Raw genomic sequence first — 22,906 nt, 5'->3', positions numbered from 1 at the left:
ATTTAAAATTTAGCAACTTTTTAAACATTTCCTACAGAGGAAATGGCCTTGTCCTTCCACATAATTGTTGCCATCTTTTTGACCATTTTATCTGTTTCTCATTTTTTTCCTCTGGTCCTATTTTTCGCTTCCTTTCTTTTTTTTCTGCTTCATAATTATTTTTATTTCTCTTTTCTAGTTCTATAGTGCCCTTGCTTTGTTTATCTCACAGTAGGAGTAGAAAGTACCTATGGTCAGTGCATGAGGCCAGCTCATATGTTCATAAACTTTAGCTGGTAAGCCACAAGGGCTATATTAGAGGGAGCTGCATGCTGCACAGGTGGCACCAGGGGGGCTGCATATCATACAGGCTAGGCTAGTGTGAGCCACGTGCCCCATGGACTGCACACTATGCAGGCATCTCCCATTCCGCACAGAGCTTCACAGGTGCCCCAGCCCTCACCCTCAGCCCCTGGCTGTGAGCTCCCCTGCACTATACTGAGCTACTCTCTGGAGCAGTGACAGGAAGCAGAAGGAAGAGCCTGAAGACCTGACCTGCAGCAGTAGCCAGAGAAATGGGGAGAGGAGTGGCTGGGTGGGAGATCAGGGGCCATAAATTAACCATTCACAGGCAGAATGTGGCTCACAGGTTGTAAGCTGGACATGCCTCCTTTGACCTATTCATCTTTTGAATAGTGTGCATCATCCTCATCACCGCTATAATGGAAACCCTTGCATCATCTTCACTGTGGTTATTCGTACCTAAAATTAAACTTAATGCCTAAATTTAGCTGTAATGCCCAGTAATGCAAAATGTTATCCAGAAATGCAAATGGGCTGTAGGGCTGGGCTGCCCATCATTTGGAAGTCCCTTCTGTGCATCTGAAACATCAGCAATGGCGTTAGTGGAATAATGGTGTTTTCATAAATAATACATACGAAGTAAATGTAATGCAAGTTACTTGTAATTAGGGCTACATGAAAAGTTCAGGTAGAAACCTGAGCTCCCTTGGAACAAAGTAAGGTGAAGCTGGGCGTGTCTACATGCCTGTCTGACTGTGCAGTTGTTACTGTGTGGTCATTTATTACCTGCTAGAGCTGCAGAAGCTGCAGTCCTGGTCCTGCATGTACTGTGCAGTCCTGGCACTGCATGGGTCATTTCTGACCCTACTGTGCAGTAGCAATGAGCTACTGTGCAGTAGCAGCAGCATCACAGTTCATGCCCACTGATACTACGTCACCATAGCTCATTGCTATGGCAATACAGAGTCTTGTGTAGACACAACTACTGTGTATCAAGCACATTAATTTGGGTGTACTACTGGTATACTGCTCAATGAAACTGGTTTGGTGTGGCTTTAGAATGGCAATTTCATCCTCCCTAATCAGAGGTGTCTCTTGGCCACCCCTCCTTGGTATTTTCTTACCAGTAGGTCATAGGCGATGAGAGTGCAGAATCAATGTTCTGTTTCATTACTTTTTGTCTTGGAAAGTAAATGATAGAAACTAGGAAGACTGGTAATAAGTTCTGTTTCTGCTGCTTTTACCGTTGCCACTGAATAAAAGGCAAACAATTTCTATAGATTCCTTAGCAGAGAGTAGTTAGAGAATGCACAATAGTGCCATATCTCCTGTGATCTAGGAAAGATGACAGAGCAATCCTGCTCGATTTCTGTAGCCAAACAGGTATTAGTTATCTTTCCTGGGTTCTGAATGGAACAATTCCTCAGTTCCCACTATGTTAAATAAGGATGATATTGACCCAATGAGTATTTTTACATATGCTGTAGGGGTGAGAGGGTTGTTTAATTAGAGTGGCTCCAAAAACCTCTCTAATTAAAGTGCCTACAGCATCTAATGCATTAGCATCTCCACCATTCAAAATGGTACCAGGGGTGCTTTAACTAAAGCTCACCAGATAAGCTTTAGTTAAAGTGCTCCCACTGCCATTTTAAAGCACAAGGACATTGATACATGAGATGCAGAGGCTGCTGGAATGTGCTAATTACTATGGTCCAGCAGACTATTAATTGAGTCTGGTCCAATGCACTGTAATTACATTGCCTCAGAGCAGCAATTCTCCTTGCTAGACTAGGAGAGGTTGGGTACATCTGCACGTGCGCTTTACTGGAGGGTTGACTAATTAGCTGTGCAGTAAAGCAACACTGTCTACACGTGAAGTGCTATTTGGCTGTAGTAAACTAATTAATTCCATTGTAGGATATTACTGCCTGACACAAGTACTATCTTACGGTGGAGTACTCACCTGCACTCCAACAACTGTGAAGATGGTGTCTGGGGCTGGCTGGAGCATGAAGGTGGTACAGTGCAGGGACTGACTGTGGACTAGCTCCATGTTGTAGTACTCTTGTGCCCCAGCCAGCCCCTCCTCAGCATGTTGAGTCGAGTCAGAGCAGCTCTGGGCTGCCAGGCTCACCACCCAGACCACCTGCTAGCCAGTGTTGTGCTGTCCCAGCTCAATGTGCTGCAGTCCCAGATGCACATGTAAATGCTGCACCTGGAAGCAATAAACTCCAGTGCAAACTGTGTTGGTGTTTATTCAGGTTAATTAAGGCACATTTAGATGTGCCCACAGTGGTCTTATTTGGGCCCTCCCAAAACCAATAATGTGGAGGAATGTTCCCTATGTCAGGTCAGAAGTAGAATTGGTGAAGTACTAGAAAAAATTATTCACAAACCCATTTGAAAAGTCCTTTTGTATTTTTGTTCTGCAAGTATTTGAACAGCTGATTTTTGTTCAGACTGCTGCTCTGGATAAGACCTACCATGCATAAAAATTCTCACATTCCCTTACATTCAGGGCTTACTCCTTATTACTGATGTACCATTCACTATTAATATTTCAGCACTCTGTTTTAAAATTTTCATCCATACCAGCAGGAAGCAGGAAGGAATATGTGTGACTAAAGTAGCCTGTAACGCTTGAATAATTTTAGCAGAATAAGTCAAGTGATACTAAAAATGGGCTTGATTCTGCAAGTAAGAGAGTCATAGAGCCATAAAACAACTTAGACTTTGAAATGCGGAGTGTTGTAATGCCTAGCTTTCAAGTACCTTCCAGACCAATGGAATCTATCCAGACTGCCTAGGTACATATATGATAAGGAGACTTAGGAACCTATGTATGGGATTCACAGAAGTCAGGAAACTGAGCAGGAGTCATGTAACTTAGCAAGTAGGAAATGGCAAGGAGAAGGATGGGGGTCTATGCACTGCCCTTAAAACACTGGCATTCAAAGCACTTCAGCCCTTTCCATGAAACAACAGATATATAGAGAAATATATGCCCTTACTATTAAACCCAATAGCCCAACAACCCACCTAGGAGAGAGACAGAGCTGTATTCAAATGTCCAGTTTTCTAATTTGGAGCAAGAACTTGAGCTCAGGTCTTCTGCATGCAGCAGAATACCCCAGCCACCTCCACTACTGGCCTACGTGTGTAGGGAGATATTTCAATCTCTCTAATTGAAATTGCTCTTTATGTATATAATTAAACATTTACCGGAGAACAGATCTGACCCTGGTTCATCTACATCCCAAGTGAGTGCCATGGCACTCCAGGATATGGAATTACCCTCCTTGTTTTCTCTTACTTTCTGGCCAATGAATGGCAGGTGGGAGACTGAATTTAATTTACTGCTCAAAATCAGGCAGAGGGGGATTTGCAAATGGTCTCTCATTTCATCAATAAGAGCCCTAATCTCAAGGCTGTTGGCTAAAGAAGCATGCATGCCAGCCTGCCATGAAGAGTCTTTTGGATATCTTTTATGAGAAGCCTGATCTAGTGGGCGTGCTTTCAAAGTGCCAATTGGGTTGGCAAGCATGGGTGTGATAGGTAAGGGAATTTATAGCCTGAGAATTTCACTGGGCTTAGGAATGAATTAGGAGCCTGAGCATCCCAGCAGCATCCAGACTTAAGTGACTGTCTGCAGGCTCACTGGCAGAAACTTAGGTACCTTCAGGCTTAGATGGTAACTCAGAAGAAGTTTACAGGATCTAACTGACCTCGCTGTTGGACTTAGGTGCCTATAATAGCAGTTAGGTGTCTAAGTTCCTTTGTGGATCTAGACCCAGTGTCCCCTGAGAGATGCTGGGTGACATGGAGGATTATTAGGAATGTACACAGTATATTCTTTGGAGTGTACTTTGTAGAACTAGCCCAATACTGGGTTTTGATTTTCTGATCTATTTAATGCAACACTCATTGACTTTTTAGGGGTGTTTTGCATATGAATGGATGTACAATAGGCCCTTGGACTGTGCTGTATGACTCCTGATGGGCATGGTAGCTTTGTTAATTAAAAACATATTTTGTCATTGCAGACTGACTTACTAGTGAGGCGTTCCATATCCTTTTGTCTTGGTAAAGCCTATCGAAATAGCCACCACTAATGCTGGTAAACCTGGAAAACAAACAGTAATTTCCATTAAGGCTTGGCTAAATAACCACTGTTCTCTCTGGGTAGGAAATGACAGAGCCAACCACTTAATCTAAAATCACATTTTTGGTGTAATTAATAATTTCATATCTTTTTGCTGGATTTGTTTTCTGAAGCACTGAAAGGAGAGTGAGCTCTTCAGCCTCAAATGCATCACTTTGATGTTGCTAAGTTACCAGCTTATTTGACATAGCTTAAAGCGAACTAATAACATAGACATTCTGTGGCTATTCAGTAAGGGTTGTTTTTTTTTTTAATTACGTTGTTTTGCAGACAGCCTAAAAAAATGAAGTTAAAAATACATGTTACAGCATGAAAAGCAATGGAAAATTCATTGCTTGTAACTTGAGCCAAATCAATAATACAACATTAATATTATATATTGCAATAAAATGACAAGTCTTCTGTACTAGCTTTCTTTGTAGTAACTGTGCTATCAATGACCAGTCATGATTACTTCAGTAAATATCAATGTTCCAAATTTTTTCTTTTTATTAAACAGTCAATACTAATGATTTAAGCTAAATGATTTTTATGGACTTACCCCATCCAAGGCACAAGAAGCGCTTCCTTATAAGCCGTGTCCTAATTTTTCCAGTAACAGCCATATATGACTGCCACGCTTCTGTCAAAACCCAACAGAACGAAGCTAAGAAGAAGAAGTGTAAAAATGCAGTGGTTGTGGTGCAGATGCCCTGCAGGAAGCAAAGAAAAGCTCACGTTGAATACTAAGGGACAATCATTTCTCCTTGAAAGGGTTGTCATATTCTATAAGCTTGACCTTCTACCCTGTACATCACCTCTGTCTTTCTAGTGCAATTGCTACAGAGAGATGCTGATTTAGATTAGGTAGAAGAGCTCTGAAATACATGAACTGCATGTACATGGAGACTGATTGAGAGATACTTAAATATAGAACACAGCAAGTATTTTTACATCTTTACTTTGGCCATTGAGCATTGCAAAACTACTGCAGTGAACAAGTTACATTGTTATTGAATCCTGCAATCACACAGTATTAAGCAAAGAAAACATGGAAATACAAACAATCCTAAATGCCATTTTTATGGTCTTTCCTTCACGCAGACAAAACTTGGCTGTAAATCTAAACTCCAGGGGGTAGATTAAGCTTCCTGCCGTATTTGATTTTTCATTTCAATCTTACAGAATATAACCCCATGGGAAGTCTTTGAATAAATACCTAACATTCTTTTAGGCAGGTTTAAGAAACAGAACCTTAGCAATTATTTTAGTTATTGTTTTTATGTGTGTCAGTCATTTGTTATCTGAAAGCTACTCATCCAGTACAGCCTCTCCACTGTCAGTGTAGACTTTAATTAAACTTGACATTGTGGCTCATCTAAGTGAGCTTGACTCTCCCTTGGAAGAAAATTGTGTTCCATCATTTTACTGCTTTGCTTTTGGTATGGAACTCTAGGTATGGGAGCACTCAGACAATAAAATGCAGTTGGTTGAATGCTCAAGAACCAATATTATACCAATAGAGAGCATAAACAGCTATGGTCCTTATTACAATTTTAGTAATGCATTAATCTGATCAATGTTAAAAAATAAAGCCCCAAAGACCAGATGTCAGCTGCATAAGAACATAGTTTAGAATTACTGGCACTATTTATTATTATTTAGATGGCTCAAAATATTTTTTAGTTATTTTAAATGCATACAATAAAAGATAAGCTCTTCATCCAAAGAATTAACAGGTTAAAGTGCTAGTTTAAAAACTACTGAGGGGGACTCAGATGCCTGACATGCCACTTGTGCTAAAGTATTGTGCTGAATAAAAGCCTAATATATAAGATACAGATAAGAAAGAAATGGGTACAACACTAGATGACTTTTTAGTTTACACTTTTTTTTATAGGTTTTGTGATATGATTTGGGTTTTGATCATATTGATTTTGTAATCCCTCATCTGAAACCAATTGCTTTCCTTTAATGTACTGCACATATTAGTTTTCTGGTTCTCCTTCTTTTTCATGGTTCAGTCTTATCTTCTATATTTTTTTCAAATACTTGGTTCAGTCAGATTTCTTAACTTGAACATTGCCAACATGTTTTACTTGCAAGACTGCATTCACAATTTATTGTTAAGAACTAAAGATTAAGTATTGAGAAGCTACCGAAGTATCATTTAAGTATCTGAGGGTGGGGCAAAAGTAACAATTGAAACATTTTTAATATTTTCCACAGAAGACATGGGAGCGGAGGGAAGGGAGGGAAGAGAGGAGGGGGAAGGGTTGGCAGTCATGTAGGCTGACTGACGGTTACCAGACTGTGCAGCTGCTGGGTCACAATCCCTGCTCCTGGCTGCTCCAGCACTTGGAGGCCTACTGTTGATGCCTGTGCCTGGTTTTTCAGCACCAGTCAGCTCTATACCTCTGCTCCGATGACAGCAGGTGCAGAGAGGTGGAAGAGGCTGGAGAGTTGGAATCCCAGTCAAGGGAACCCCACGCACCTTCCAGAGACATCCCCCGCCCCCTGTGATGCACCCTGATAGAAGATTTGGATCTGAATGCAGATGTGGAAATCTTGAAAAGTACTAGACAGAGGAGGGGAGAGGGGGGTTCTACAGAGACTATGTATGACCTCTTGCTGAAACAATTCCTATTTCACTTGGAAACATTTCAAAAATTATTTCAGTCTATACACTGGAAGGTATAGAAGAGGGATGGATCTGGTCATGCATTCTTTTCCCAACAATAAATTGCTGGGATCAAAACTGACCATACTTATACTATTTTCATACCAGCGTAACTCCAGTCACATTAAAAAAAAATACCTTTACATAGGTACAAATTATATTAGATCACAATTTAGACAGTGTGAGTCTAAGTACAGAGACATTTGTTGGGTTGAAAAAGTTTGCCTGCTTCACTGAGTGTTTCTCTAACCTATCACACCAACCACATGAGAAACATGGAAGCTCTTAGCTTTCACACTGATGTATCTGGTGTAAGACATGTAAGTGGAGATAAAAGTTGATTTGAGGTAGCCTATAGAAAATCACATTGTCAAACAAAGACCTAAAAACAGGTCAAATCACAGTGTTGACCGGTACATAGTGCTTTCAATGTTAGTTTAAAAAAAAATAGTATTGCAATGACTGTAAGAGGCCTTTGAAATTCACATGGAAGTTAAAGGAAAAACTCCAATTGTCTTCAGCAAATTCAGAATCGGGCCCAAACTATACACACCTCCATTTATTATCAAGCAGCAAAGACATTGTAAAATTCTTTTGCATAGAATTATTATTTGAAAACAACTCTATTTTGTTCTGCTCTAGCAGGTAAGGATAACTTACTAAACACATGCCCATTCCATATTTCTTGGGAACCAATTACAGTGGTGGCCAGTGAACAAGTTTATTATCATTAATTCATCTATCTAGCTGTTCCAAAAGTATGTGAGTTTATGAACTCGAACCCAATAAAGCCACAATGACAGCAATATTGTGCAATATATATTACAATAAAAGGTTACAATATGACAATGGAAGGTTTGGTCAGATAAACAGATGAACTTGAAAGCAAATCAACAATAGTATCACAATCATGTAAGCACACTTGAAGTACTAAGATTATGAGGAACTAAAGTAATGCTTATGTTAAATCCTGGATGTTTATGCTTCAGAATTAGTTTTCTTTTAGTGTTATTATACATACATACATACAGTATACACACACACACATATATACATATACAAGTATGACATTTTAACTCTTATTTCTAAATATGTTTCTGCAGATTTTAGATTTATCTTTATCCGCTACTGGTACATATAAAAACACTCCTGTAGGAAATTAAGTGGACACAATACTGCAATAAAAAAATTCTAAACTGTCTGGACTTGCTATTCAGCTGATGGAATTACTATGCAACATAACTTCAAGCTCCCCGATTCTGTAACATTAAACTAAAGCCCTTATGTCACTCACTTAACAGGAACTTCATTTTTTTTCAGGTCACTTACATCCAACCTCTCTCTTATTCCACAGTTATAAGCCAAGAACTACATACAGTATCTGGGTTATCGCTGTCCTTCCAGCAGCTGTTGTTAATGGAACATCAACTGCAATGTCATTTTTAAATAGTTGCAAAATAAGCTTTTCCTTTTTCTCCTTGATAAAAATCTTAGCTAGTTCACTCACTTTCCTATTCCTTCTAAAAATGTCAGTAGAAGGGCTTCAGACCTCCTAGAACTTGTTGTTTAGGATTTCCCCTCCTGTTACTGATAAATTGGTTGGCAGGGAAAAGCTGCCACATATAAATTGTTATTTAAAATCAAGAATACATAGAGAAATGTGAAACAAATAAAATGGCAGATAATACAGAAATGATTAGGCTCTATTAGCAGCTGGCTCACATATTATGAATATATTCCATACGATCTTATCAATCTTTTTGTAAAAACTGAGGCATGCTCTATGGAAGAAGGAATTCTCCTCTCCTCCTCCAGGTGCATTTCCCAAGCAGAATCAATGTAGAATCCTTCACAAAAAAATCAATTAGGTTGCAGTGGGTGCATTGTCACTGCACAGTCATTTAGCACTTGATTAAGTGAGTACTAAATGACTGCACAGTAACCAGTGTTACTGCGCAGTCCTGATGCTGCATGGATAGTTTTAGCAGGTAGTACACATAGCAATGAGCTACTGCAGATAGCGTATTGTGTAGATTCACCCACGGAGTATTACTTATTTTGAAAGAAATCAAAGCTTAGGATTGTTTATGTGAAAATGCTAGACAGCTAATATAAAATGCTTATGGAGACTGAATCCTGCTCCTGAACCCTGAGTACTGGCTGCAGGATTTGCTCTGTAATTTATTCATGTATTGAAAAAATAGGGACAGAAGTTACACATAAGTGGATTTAAGTGATCAGAAACTGGTTTAAACCAGTAACAGAACCAGTTTCAAAATGGGTGAAACTAGTTTAAGAGACACCTGGTTGAACGTAGTATTAGACTTAAATTGATTTGGGCCAAAAGAGTTTATGAAACTTCTGACCCAGACTCCTTCATGGTTCAAGTTAAATCACAGCCCCCAGCATCTCAGCATGCTTTCCAGCCCTGGGGCTGTACTGAGCTATGGTGTCTGCTCCACAGAGCAGGACTGGCTCCTCCCCTCTGCTCTCTAGCTGGAGCAGTGAGGGCTTGCTGACAGGTGTGGGGAGAAGAGGGGCAAGCCCAGTCTGCAGTTTGCCCTTCAAGGCAAAACCCGTCTGGGGCCAGGGAGGTGGGTTAAACACCCTTCCCTCCACCCAAACCTACTGCTGGCTGCAACTGTGGACTACAAATCCCAGAGGCACCTGGAAGCAGGAAGAGGAAGTGATAAGCAATCCTGCAGAGTCCTGCTGCTATGATTCTGGATTGCAAATCCCAGAAACCTTAGGGGCATCAGGAAGAGAAATGAACACACAGACAGAGAGCTGTGCTATAGTGCCCCCTGGCTTGTGGTCTGAGGCACTGCAGGCACGTGGCTGCATTTCCTGAACCAAAGGTAAATGTCTGTTCACTTCTGTTTCAATTTAATCTGTGCAGTTAGACTAACTTGCACAGACTGAATCGTTTCAGCCTCAGGCTTTTTGACTGTCTGTACCTAGCCCTGATGCAAATATTATGACATAAATATGGACCCAAGTGTTTTCAAGAAAAGCTAATATTTTCATCATGATTTCTATCAAGTTGCCAACAAAACTTGAAACCGGGGAAAAATAGTTATCTTTGAAGAGATGTGCATGACTAGCAAGGTCTCAGGCTGAACTTTTAGGTCAGAACTCTGCAGTTAACATTTTTCATGTTTCTGGACAGTGTATGGGATATTTTATTATTTTGATAGGTAAAGCCATATCCTATTCTGCCTGGTAAATGGTGCCTTCAGACTCTCTGAGGAACAGGCATTAACTTGGTTCCAGCACCACTGCTGGGATTCCACAGCCTTCCTGTTGGATGAAGTTTAAGATGGTGGAAAAAACAGTATTGTGTCCATGCTGTGTCAGACATTACAAATAGCAATTTCCAATTGCACCTGTTTTAGGAGATGCTAGTCTGACTCATCAGGAAACAAGACCTCCAGCAGTGAATGCCTGCATGCCTGGCAAGTTGTGACAGGATGAATTTTCCAGTCTAATCCAACTACCAACTTCCTGTACTGATGAGATGCAGGCAGCAGCTCCTCTTGCCATATACACAACCCTCGCAGGCCATCTGGAAGTAAGGGGAGCAAATGCCTTTCTAACCCCAAGGATAGTAATCAGTTCCTACTTTAATTCTAAGGAGTGATTTTTCATGTGCAATTAATGCAAAGCAATAAACTCTGGTGTATATCATGCTGGAGTTTATTGCTTCCGGGTGTAGTGTTTACAGTGCAGCATGTTTAGCTGGTTTGGAGCAGCCCTGGCAGGGAGAGGCCTTGGGGAGTCAGCCTGCCAGCCTGGGGCTGGTCACATGCAACATAATGTGCTGTGGAGGGGCTGACTGGGGTACAAGGGTGCTTCAGTGCAGTCTAGCCAGCAAGCAGCCCCTGCACTGAAACACCCTTTTGCCCCAGCCAGCCCTATATACACATGCATTGCTATACAGTAAATAACGCCATTTATTAGTTTACTATGACCTAATAGGTCTGCACATATAGATGGGGAGACTTTATGGTGGAGCTAACTGTAAACATTTCATGTAGATGGGCCCAGGCAAGGAGAAAAGAGTCCTTTTCCTAAGGCAGAGTCTATACCTTTAGGAGCCTCAAGCGATCTTTTGAAACATAGTTAGCTTGAAACCCCAAGTAACTTATTTTTTAATGGATAATTTACCTTTAAAGCAGGAGCCCTTCTCAGCTATCAGATTATTCTGCCTTTTCCTATTTGTGATAGCGTCACAGAGAGATTACTGCCGTCCAGCTTGTAAATGTAAATAATCAGTAATGAAAATGCAAAGCAACAGATTCTAGGACAGTGGTTTTTAATCTGTGGTCCATAGACCCCTGGGGCTCTGCAGACTATGTATAAGCGGTCCATGAAAAATAACTATGATCAATCAAAGGTATGTAAATACTCACATTTACAATTCAAAGGGGTAGTTTGTACCTCCATTTGAAATCTCCAAAGGGGTCTGCACATCCATTCAAACTTTTTTAGGGATCCACAAATAAAAAAAAGATTGAAAACTGCTGTCCTATACATTTGTTTTTTTGATTGCAATGATTTTTAATACCATCTGAAACTTACCCACTATTATTAATATCCAAAAAAGTTAGATCCATGGTAGCATTACACCTTTCCTGATTTCAGAGCTATTATATACACCATTACTACTTCTACTACTATTACTGCTACTACTAATAAAGTAACAGTGGTTTAGAATGTAACAAACAAGAAGGGTCTAAAACAGCCTAAGAGCCAAAGTGGCTGCAGAATGAACAGAACTAATGGCTAGAAAATGACATTTAGAGGTTTGTTTTGGGGAATTTGCTTGTAAATAAGATATATATGCATTAGAATAATGGTCTAGGGTGATGGCAAGGGTTAAATGGTTTCTAAAGGCCTGGTTCTCTCCCAGTTTTACACAGCCTTCAAGGCAGACAGGATGTCTAACCCAGGCAAGCAACAAGGCCAATGGATAGACACATAGCCTGGGAAATTGAAGGCCTGTACCACACTGTTCCATAACATGAGATAGGGTGGCACCAGCTTACAAGGCCCAAGAGTGGGGGGCCTGAGAGTTCCAGTTTCGGGAGAACAGAGCAAATTAGGAGAAGACTGGGAAAGCCCAAATTAGGATTTGTGCATGTGATGGGCCTGTGAAACAAAGGAATAAGCTAACAGGGCAGAATATGGATAGTATGACAACCACAGAAAGACCAGTGATGCTCATGGATGAAGAGTCATCAGGAGGAAAAAAGAACACAAAAACAGAGACTTTACAGCAACAAAAGGCGACTGTCCCCAAAAGGGCCCCCCTCGAGAGGAAACCCGAGGCATCATGGACAGAGGGCATACCAGCAGCCTGTCTCATCCACCCCACTGGGTGGGGGGTTGGCTTTAGCCTCCGACTTCCAGGGTACTGACTTCTGACATTCAAGAGAGAACCTCAGAGTGACACTCGCATCCTGGCCAGATGTATCTTGAATATGATGCCACCCCTAGGATTGGTAGCTACAGAATTGCTTGTATTTTTTTTTTCTGTTATCACTGTGTATGAATACATTTGCCTACTATCGAATGGAAAGGTTACGGTTAGTCTGAAGGTTTTGGGTCCCTTCAGAACAAAGCATCTGGGTCCTAAATCCAGCACCAACAGAACCTGCAGTCTTAATAGGAATCAGGATCCATTTAATTGATTGGAAATGTGGTGCAGCAGAAATGAAAAGTTCCACAGAAACCCATAAAAATGATCATACCTCCTTTGAAATTAGAAAATTTACTTTCAATCCTCATTTAGATTTGTCTGTCAGGATAAGGCCTCGTGAAAAAAATAAAATGGGTAGAAATTTTATTCCCAAGAAGCCCGATCATGGCAAAGACAAATTACCAAAAAGTGAAGTATTGTTTTGTGTTTAAGGGACTGGAGTGGGATTCCAGAGCCCTGGGTCCAATTCCCAGCTCTTCCATATACTTTTTAGGCAACTGAGAGACTTGGACAAATTTTTCAGTCTGTCATCTAACATCAAAATTATAATACTTTCTTTGCCCTATTGTTTTATCCAAACTAAACTCAACTATGCTACAGTCTCACTTGGTTAGGATCTTTGGACACTATTATTATTCAAAAAACAAATAAGTGTTGGACAGATACCATTATAAATTCTGGAGTAATATTTCACTGAACTATTAATAATCTTTCAGAGTCTGGGTGGAATTTATGTAAAAGTTTGTCTCAGGATTTTTTTGGGGGTGGTAGAAGATGCAAAAGTACCTCTGTAAGAAGTTAAAGTATGAAAACGTAAAGAAGGATGTATTTTTTTTTTACACTTTCACTATCTTAAGCTCTTGAGAACAATGAACTGCAGAATTTTTGGAAGGCTGTGGGTATATCTACACATGCACTTTACTGAGGAGTAGATTAATTAGCTCTGCAGTAAAACATCACAGTTTTACATATGTGCCAGTATTGGGGTGCAGTAAACTAATTAACTCCACCATAGGATAGTAGTCAGGGACAGTGCTATCTTACAGTGGAGTACTTTACCATGCTGAAATGCATGTGTATATGGTGACTGGGGCCATAAATTGCACTTGGTCAGCCAATCCAGCCAGGGGCCTCCTCCACTCCAGCTCAAACTGTTGCTATCCTGGGTGCATGTGTAGATGCTGTGCCCAGGAGCAGATGGCTCCAGCACAAACCACTCCGGAGTTTACTGTGTCGCATTAATGCATCCTGTAGGTCATACTTCTAAGGAGTATGGCATGGTGTTAATTTTCCTGAAATACAATGCTATTTACATTTTAAAACAGCTACAAAAATCTCCTTTTCCAACGTTTTACAGATCAGTTTTTATATTTTTAGAACTTAGATTAGATTTTTAGAAGTACTGCAACTGATTTTTAAGGCTGTAATCTAAATTGATTTGATTTTAGTAATATGTGCCATGATATCTGTATATGACAAATCTGACTGTATATCATTTGGCATCACAGACGTTGATGCTGTGGGAGGCATGCCTCAAATACCTTTTTGCGGGCATGCTACAAATTAGTCTAGCACCCTCCCTGAGTGCCACTCCAATCCCATTCCTGACTTATCTGTTGCTCTACTTTCCATTCCCTACTTTGTGCTCCTTGACCCAACTCCTGTTCTCTTTTCTACTTTTTTCCCTGTGCTGTTTGCTCTGTCTTCTGCTTCCTGTCCTACCTGCTGCTGTCTTGCCTGTCCCATCCCCGATCTGCTGCATACAACACACAGAGGCTGCTCCTGCCACTTGCGGCACTTGCATCACAAGTTGGTCATCCTTGCTATAGAGACACATACAACAATCCAGATTTGTCCATAGAGGCTGTATCCAGTGAATCTGGATGTGTGGTATGTGGCACCACAGACCCATCTGTGGCACGATACACAGCACATGCAGGCATTCCCTGCGCTGCTACTTTGCAGCCTGGTGGGATGGGGTTTTTTTATTCATTAAATGAAGGCACAATTTGACCTGTAGACTCTTTATTGCTATTTATGATTCATGAGAAAGGAAAGAATTGACTCTCAGGACAAGCTTATAAGGCTGGTAGTTAGAAATAACTTTTACTTAAATTGAACAAGTTAAGCTACAAAACTATTAATATATAAGAAACATGAAATTCATTAACGCTATTTACATGTTGTTTTGCAGGGTAGGATTAGATATTAAAGAATTTAAAAAGGCGTTGTTTTGTTGAACTTGGAACATACATGATACCTGCTGCCCTTAGCAGGCTTGAAGACATTTAATGATGAAGGCACATAATTAATAACAAAACAATAGCTGTTTGACAACTGCATATTGAATGTGCTCTATATGTTAGTTTAAATTAATTTCATAGAGACATCAGGCTGTAATATTCATTCTAAATATTCATGGGTAGAAAGATTTTGTTGTATTCACGTTTTCAAAGCTATGTATGACTGGAGTATAGTGTAGGATCCAATAGGCAACAACAAATTCGAGTTATGAGTAACCAGTTCTAATGAGTGTTCCTAGGGTTCTGAATCTTTTTTGTTTAAAAGTTCATTGTGGGGGTTGAGTGGCTGGGGGCAGTAAGCCAGCATTGATAATGAAGGGGTAGCTGAATTAAGAGCTAGGGCAATGAATCAGCAATCATTGCCACTATGTCAAAAAAAGCAGAGTAGTTTAAAGGAGAGTTCAGAGGGAGTTTCCTTAGGAAGCTCTGAGAGAAAAGGACTGAAATATCTGGGCACTGACAAATTCAAATAATTGAAGGAACTCTCTTGAAGAAATGACATAATGAAAGCAGGTCATAGAATGGATATTGATGTGACTGAGATAATAAGATGTGAGGAAAAAATCATTTTGTGAAGGAGGATCAAAAGCCTATATTTGCATCCAGAACAAGATGATTTTTTCTTCTGGAAGAAATAGTACAGGACTGAAAATTACTAGGAAAAAACAACATTGGGTGGGAAGAGAATATTGCTGAGCATCATTCTTCACAATGTGAGTGAAAACTAATCTGGATGTATCTTTTGTGTTTCAAATAAAATGATTTTTCTCTTTGAAAAAGTGTTATCATCACATCAGAAGCTCCCCTCTTATATTTTAAATGGGGTCATCTATTTGCTCTATTGTCAAATCTGATTTTATTTACTAACAGAGAAATTGCTACAATTTTAGGCATTTTTCACAGCAATCAGAAAGATGCCTAGAAAGAAGTTCAACAACAAAGCCTACAGTTGCCTTCCACTTAGTCTGACTGTGATGATTATAAGCCTACCATATGAAAACACTCTGTCTTCCTGTCCAGGCTATTGGTCTCAGGCACTATTCCTCCCCACCTTGTTCCACCTCCACTGTAACAACTTCATCTCTATTATTGATTACAATACAGTAAAGCAGTAGCAATGAAATTTCATTGCATGGATATCTGCCATGACATAAAATTAAAATACTGTATTGATGAAATTGTTCAGTACAGTATGATTAAGCTCCAAATAATCTTTTGTCAGTGTGGAAAAAATAATGCCCACTTCTTTCAAAACTTGATGCAAACTACATATATTTCATGATTTCTCATAGAGAAGTGCCACTCTAAACAAAGACCTAAAGAGCTCCATAAAGGGGCCTTAAAATAATAACAAGAGTAAGCAATGTAATAAACACAAAGCCAACATTTTCTCAAATGGGCTGAAACTATGCAGGCTGAGTACCATCAGCTTCTTTTAGTGGGATTTGCAATGTCACCTTATAGGAGTTGCTTTTTGTCTTATACAGTCTGGGCTATAGACAGTATGAGACAGCTCGTTTTCCAGAAAGCAGATTTTAAGAGGTGCATGACTGACTTTAATCTGCAAAAGGACAAGTACACAAATTACTGTGATCACCACTAGCCTTTCCACTAGGTTTACTTACTGCTTATGTTTAAATAACTTTTATGCATTTTTCAACAGTAACTCTCTCTCATATGAATCCAGTTTTAAAAAAATTATAAATAATTGTTATTGAAAGTTACTATTATAACTTTCAATAATGAAATCTTCCCGCTAGTCATGGAAACAGTGTCTTTTACATAGTTGGAGAGAAAGCTTATCCTTTCTAATTTGTCAGTAAAAGACTAACTCAGGAATAGAGTTAACATTATACTATCCCTAGGAGTCAGGAAATGTTTAGTTAATCAGAGGAGAAGTGAGGAAGCTTTACCTCTGCTTTTAGGAAAAGGGGCACAACTGTACTCTATCCTCCGTTACATTAACCAGATATGGTGCCAGCTAGCAACTGATCTAAGTTCATAAACTAATTTCACATAGGTTATTCAAGAGACACTTGGCAGTGTTAGTCACCATTCATCTGGTCTGAACCTGAACAAGATGCACAGATGTTTAATTTATCATCATTTCTTTGAACAAGGTAGTCCCTTTTTTTTCTTTTAGTTCAACCATGCTTTCTTCCAAAACCAATCCTTCGACTGTAGCACTAGAATCAGAGCAAACAATATTGCCAGACTTCAGAGAAAAATGAATGCAGAAAAGGAACAACCTTGGATAGATTCTTTTTTCTTTTCTTTACAATGCAAAGGAAAAAAATGAGATAGGAAACAGTGTGGCATTTATATCATTATGCGAAGTTACTTCATCTTGCTCTAGGTGAGGTTTGTGGTGCAGCCATATGGAAATTACAACTCCTATAACAACAGCAGTCCAGGTGCTGGGCAGAGTCAGATCAGACTACAACCCTATGAATTACAGATTCCTTATAGGATTTATAGTACAGTTCAAGATTCTGGCTTGACGCTTCAAAATCTCAACAAATTGGAAATGGGTTATCACCAAGACAGTCCCTGATTTCTCTGTTCTTTCTAGTAGGTTATGTAGGAGCAACATGATGACTTCACCTCCAGGGTGTACTTGCAAAAGCTGGAGGCAGGAAATGCTTAACAGCAGGTCTGAGACTGTGGAAATCTAATAAAAGAAATCAGACTGAGCCTGTGTTAGTGTGCTAGGGGAAAACCGCAAAACTCCCTTTTTCATTAGTCTTCCTACCATGATGATAGTGATGAAAGCTCAGTAGTTTTCACACAGGAGGAATATTCTACAATAAGGTGGGCATGTAAACACAAAAGGCACATCTACACGAGATATTTATTGCACAGCTGTCTAATTAGTTCCACAGTAAATGTCTCTGCATCTATAAGTGTGTCCTTATTAGGGAACACAAAACCATTAAACTCCAGAGCAGCCTAATATTTGTAAACACAAGTACTAGCTTCCTCTGGAGTTTTTTTTTGTGCATAGCAGCACAGGTGTAGGTGCTGCCAAGTTGGCTGGGGCACAGGGTATTTCAGTGTGGGGGATGCCTGCTGGCTAGCCATGCACTGAAGCACTATTATTCCCTAGCTAGCCCCTCTGCAGCACACTTGAGTCCAGTTGGAGAAGTCCTGGGCTGCTGCCAGCTGGGGCTGCTCCAACCAGGGTCACATGAATAAACTCTGGAGCAATATATCCTAGAGTTATTTGCTCCCAGGTACACATTCAACATGTACATTAACTGCACAGGTAGATGCACCCAAAAAGAGTCCATCTACTCTCTTGTGTTCTTTCCTTCTGATAGGTTGAATCAGGAAGATGAATGTCCTGTAGTAATGATAGCATGAAAGATTGTGATGAGCCAGCCTGGCCTGTATCACAATAATTCTTTTAGCATGACTAGAAAATTAGTTACACACACACACACACACACACTAACTGCTTATTAGTTTGTAAATGAAGTAAGGGCCAAAGAATGTGAGGAAGGGTTAGAATGGTATGAGACAGAAAAGAACTAAAAGTAATTATTAAACAAAATTAGCTCATGTGCTGATGATTTCTGCAAAGAAATTTCAGAGGAAAACAGCACTTCCTGGGTCTTCCTTGCTGTGCTCTGCTTAGTTACCCATATGCCTTCTTAAAGAGCCATGGCAAAGAGGCTAGGGCAATCTGTTGTTGGCCTGATGCATACAGACTGAGGTCATATTTTTTCCTTCTCTACACAATCACTTGGGTAAGAACAGGGCCATTATTATTTGGACAGCATTGAGTCTATGTTAGTTACATTACAGATGGCTATGAACACAAGTTTCATGCCCTGATCTTAAATATATTCTAACTTGGAACAGGCATCCCCTAAGCATTAATATTTTATCATTTCTCTGCTAAGCCCTGATTCTGCTCTTTTTGAGTACAGTCTTCATGCTGAAATATCCATGAATACACCAGATCCCATCTAGATGGAACAGTGGGAAGGAAGGATGTAATTTGGACCTGCTTGGGGGAAAGACATAGAATTGCATGTTTCTTAAAATGGAACAACAGGATCAGTCACGAAGACTGCTGGGATTCAAAACAGAACAATTTTTATCTAGGGCTAGGGACAGGCATTATACAGAATCTGGTTTAAGTGATCAGAAACTGGCTTAAAAATCTAGTAGTTTTAGCAGATGATCACTGCACATAAACCAGCTTGAAAATAGCTGAAACCAGTTTGAGATAAACCTGGTTGAATGTAGTATCAGACTTAACTGATTCGGGTCAAACTGGTTTATGCAATGTCTGTCCCAGACCCCTTCCCGGTTTAAGTTAAACCAGAGTCCCCCAGCATCCTGCAATGTTCTCTGGGCTGGGCGGGGCTCTCTACACCGGAGAGCTGGGCTGGCCCCTCCCCTCTGCTCCCTGGCTTCAGCTCCGGCAGAGACTGCATGCACCAGCAGGGTCTTCCTCCTGTTCCCCCACTCTCCCTCACCACTCCTTGCTGAAGCAGGGATTGCCCATTCCCCTTTGCCTTACACAGATACCTGTCAGCATTAGCTAGCATACTACATGCTGGCTATGGTCCATGCTGTGGGAGATGGGACAAAGGCAGAGTGCACAGTGTCAGCTGAGGTCTTTTTGGAGTTAATTAGCAGGTAACTGGTAATGTCCCTCCGTTCCTTCCTTGGAAAAAGTTGTTTAAGAAGAGTTTGAACTAATGAGAGAAGCTTTGGTTTTCTTAATGGGCTGATAAGCACTGAGGTAGGAGTAGTAAACACTGTGTTATTAACTCCCTGCTGGTCAGGTGCCTGCACTTCTGGAATGAAAAGGGAATGTCTATCCACTTCCAAATTTGTTCAAGCATTGTAGGTTAGAGTAACCTGCAAAGATTGAATCAATTCAGGCTCAGGCTTTTTATATGTCTGTCCCTAGCCTAGGTGGACTACTGGACATGTCCCTAAAGATGTCTCCCATGGAGATGGGGAAGGTTGTAGAACTTTTTATGAAAGGGCTTAATGGAATATGAAAGAAAAACACCTAGTCCTTCCAGAGGCCCGAAATTCCTGGTAGAGGGAAGAAGGCTATACAATCATATTAGAGAAGTCCATGTTTGGTTATCAGAAATAAACATGAATAGCAATAAAATGAGAGGAGAAAGGGAAACATTATAAAGCCTTCTTTATTAATCTCTGGAAAGAGATTAATGTGTATCAGGAAGGTATAATTTGTATTCCCTAAGAAGGATATGAGATCACTGTATGAATAGAATATATGAATCCTAAAGTTGGCCTTTCAGTGATAACCTACAAAAGAGGGAATGTACTTAAATGAAACTATATTTCTATCATTTTGAGTTTGGATAGTGTCTGATCTGTGTCTGATTTAGGCTGCAGTCTCCTTGAAGAATAAACTATTCAGGAAGGAGTTTATAGAGCTCAGCATTCATGGGGCACTGAATAAGTAAATAATATCAATGGTAGTGTAATTCAGAGAGATTCCTTTATAGCAATTTAATTTCAATATTGTCTTCCCCAGGAGAGATTTAATAGAGCTTTGAAAAAACATATATTTCCAATGAAGTCCAGGAATGGGAAGAGCAGGCACATTTATTGAACATTTGAATTTTTTTAAATCACTTAAAGGGCACAGAAAGCAGCTAAGTTTATAAAACTGCTAATTTTTCTTTACACCATATATCAAAATGAGGACTGACTGCTTGTGCTTGTGACTGCTGGCTTACCTAAATCTATCATTGCTTAATAAATTACTTATCTGTTTTTGATTGCCTCTTGTCATTGATTTTGCTCTGCTTAGCTTTAAGTATGTTGTTATTTCCTGACTCTTTCCCTCATTAATATTGCCTTCTCAATCTACGTTAGGAACACTGTTTCCAGGAGATAAATTGTTTTCAAGCCTTCAAGGTGGTAGCACTGCGACAGCTTTATGGTAAGTCCTTGTTACTAATTATTTTAGAACTGCAGCAACTTCTGCTTGGTGAGGCTGATGGTTTGCTTTCTTCTCTCTCTTCTGTAATTAACCTTGCTATTCTTAGCTGCTAACCACAAATCTTGTTTCAAGACCCTTGACTATTTTTTCATTTGGATGGCTAGTTATAGGATGGTCTCCTCTCTAGACATGGTGTATTATTATTGGGTAATATTATTAGTGAGGATGAATTGATTTTTTTTACATTTATGCTGATGACATGCAACCCAATTGATTAATCAATTTATCTCACTAACCCACATCGACAGATACATTTCAGAATTGCCTTACATGTCTTCTTGTCCTGAATCACAAATCACCTAATACTAAACCTTTAATTAAGAAAATCCAATGTCTTAGCAGATTTGTAGCAGATCTGCTTGTTTCTAAAAGCAATGAATGCATTCTGAGGAAGATAAAAAGCTGCTCTACATTTTGACATGTATTACTGTATTATGTCACTCACATGTGACAGATTGGAAAATGAGACACAATAGACTACACTGTGAATCTTTAGTGCTGGACAGAGATGAGGGAAAAAACTAAAGGCAAAAGAACCCGCTTTCAGTTCTCATTTTTTAAATGTGCTTATAGCTACCAAGAAGTTGAATATAAAGACAAGAAGCAGAAGTAGGTTTCCTAAAAAAATCAATTACAGTTTAAGGGTAAAAACTAAGAGTCTTACCCCTAGCAGTTTAATGTGATATTTGTTTCACATAATCTGAAGTAGCACATATGCATGCATATATATATATATTGGAGAGAGAGATGGGGGGAAGAGGAAGAGGAACAAGAGAACATGTTCTTGTCACCCCTTTACCCCAGTAAAACCTTGGATGAAGAGCAGGGTGTAGAAAACTCTGCAAGGGTCCCTTTGCAGTGTCCCTCCCAAACTATTAATGCCTTTTCTTGAGAATCTCTATTTATGAGTATGTCATCTGATTAATCATTACCCTACTTCCCTGTGCAGATCCTCACAGATGCAGAGAGCCCTACATGAGTCTTGCATTAGGAGGATTGCTGCAACAAAGGCTGCAAACCAAGAGGAACAGGGTCTGTATCGAGGTGATAAAGGTCCCTTCCATATCTGCTGTGATGTGACATAATCTGGCCTTGGCATGATCACAGGAAAACTATGCTCTGCATAGGGTAAAATGTGAGTGCATGCAGTGCAAAATTCTAAAACTCTTGGTTCAGAGATGATACCAACATGGCTACCAAATATATCCCTGCTGCACAAAATAGCACTAAAAGCAGATGTCTAATTCACTTTAACTATTCCCTTGGTCGGTTTCAGAATTATTGCTTTCCCTCGTCTACTGAATGCATAAGTTTCATACCTCCTATTCTTGCACAAAACACCTCAAATTACTATAACAGGAAGACACTGGGTAAAAAAAAAGCTATTTTGTTTTTGTAGGGTTTTTTTTGCTCTGAAAACTTAACACTACTTTTAGTTCAATCAGTTTCACCATTTGCACTGTATAGTAAATTTACCTAGCTTTTGTATGTGTCTTCAGCAAAGCAAGCAATAGACAAGAGAAAAATGTTTAAAGAACAGGGACTTTTTATTGTAAACCCATCAAATATGGGAGGAGGACAAATGGGTAAGGGTAGTATCAGAACCAGCATTTAGAATGAGATATTAAAGTTCTATAGATAAGCTGCTGGATTGGGGGATACGAGGCCTGGCTTCTATTCCCAGCTCTGACTTATTGTGGGACTTTGGGAAATTAATTAGTTATTCAGCCTCTCTATAGCTCATGCCAACCCCCAAATGTAAAAAAGGAATAAAAATTCTGGTCCATAGATGGCAAGTGATTTTATTTATCTGTCTATCTAAAATGCATATTTATTTAGATAATTGGATTTCAAGTTAACAGTATCCCTTAAAGATAAGCAAGGAAAGCTCAAATTCTCACAATGTATCTATTGTAAAGAAACTTTAGTGAAATGCCAGGAACAAAGCAAAACAAGGATAAGAAAGTTATTGCAAAGTTCTTACATTTTTATATAGCAAAATTTCCAGAGGTGTACT

The 22,906-nt window shown here is 39.7% G+C and overlaps 1 protein-coding gene across 4 annotated transcripts in view; it reads right to left on the bottom strand.

Annotated features, from left to right (window-relative positions):
• ADGRB3 (adhesion G protein-coupled receptor B3) overlaps positions 1–22,906 on the bottom strand; it is a 701,435-nt gene that overhangs the window by 57,550 nt on the left and 620,979 nt on the right. For all 4 annotated transcript variants that reach the window (XM_019537601.1, XM_019537603.1, XM_019537600.1 and 1 more), the window contains 2 exons: positions 4,986–5,136; positions 4,336–4,405 (listed from right to left, as the gene is read on the bottom strand). In XM_019537601.1, the coding sequence (XP_019393146.1) occupies positions 4,336–4,405; positions 4,986–5,136 (221 nt within the window). The remainder of the gene's footprint in view (positions 1–4,335; positions 4,406–4,985; positions 5,137–22,906) is intronic.

Source organism: Crocodylus porosus, unplaced genomic scaffold, assembly GCF_001723895.1.
Source record: "Crocodylus porosus isolate Cpor-Errol unplaced genomic scaffold, CroPor_comp1, whole genome shotgun sequence".
In the NCBI taxonomy this organism is placed as follows: Eukaryota; Metazoa; Chordata; order Crocodylia; family Crocodylidae; genus Crocodylus; species Crocodylus porosus.
This window is presented reverse-complemented; position numbering and strand designations above follow the sequence as displayed.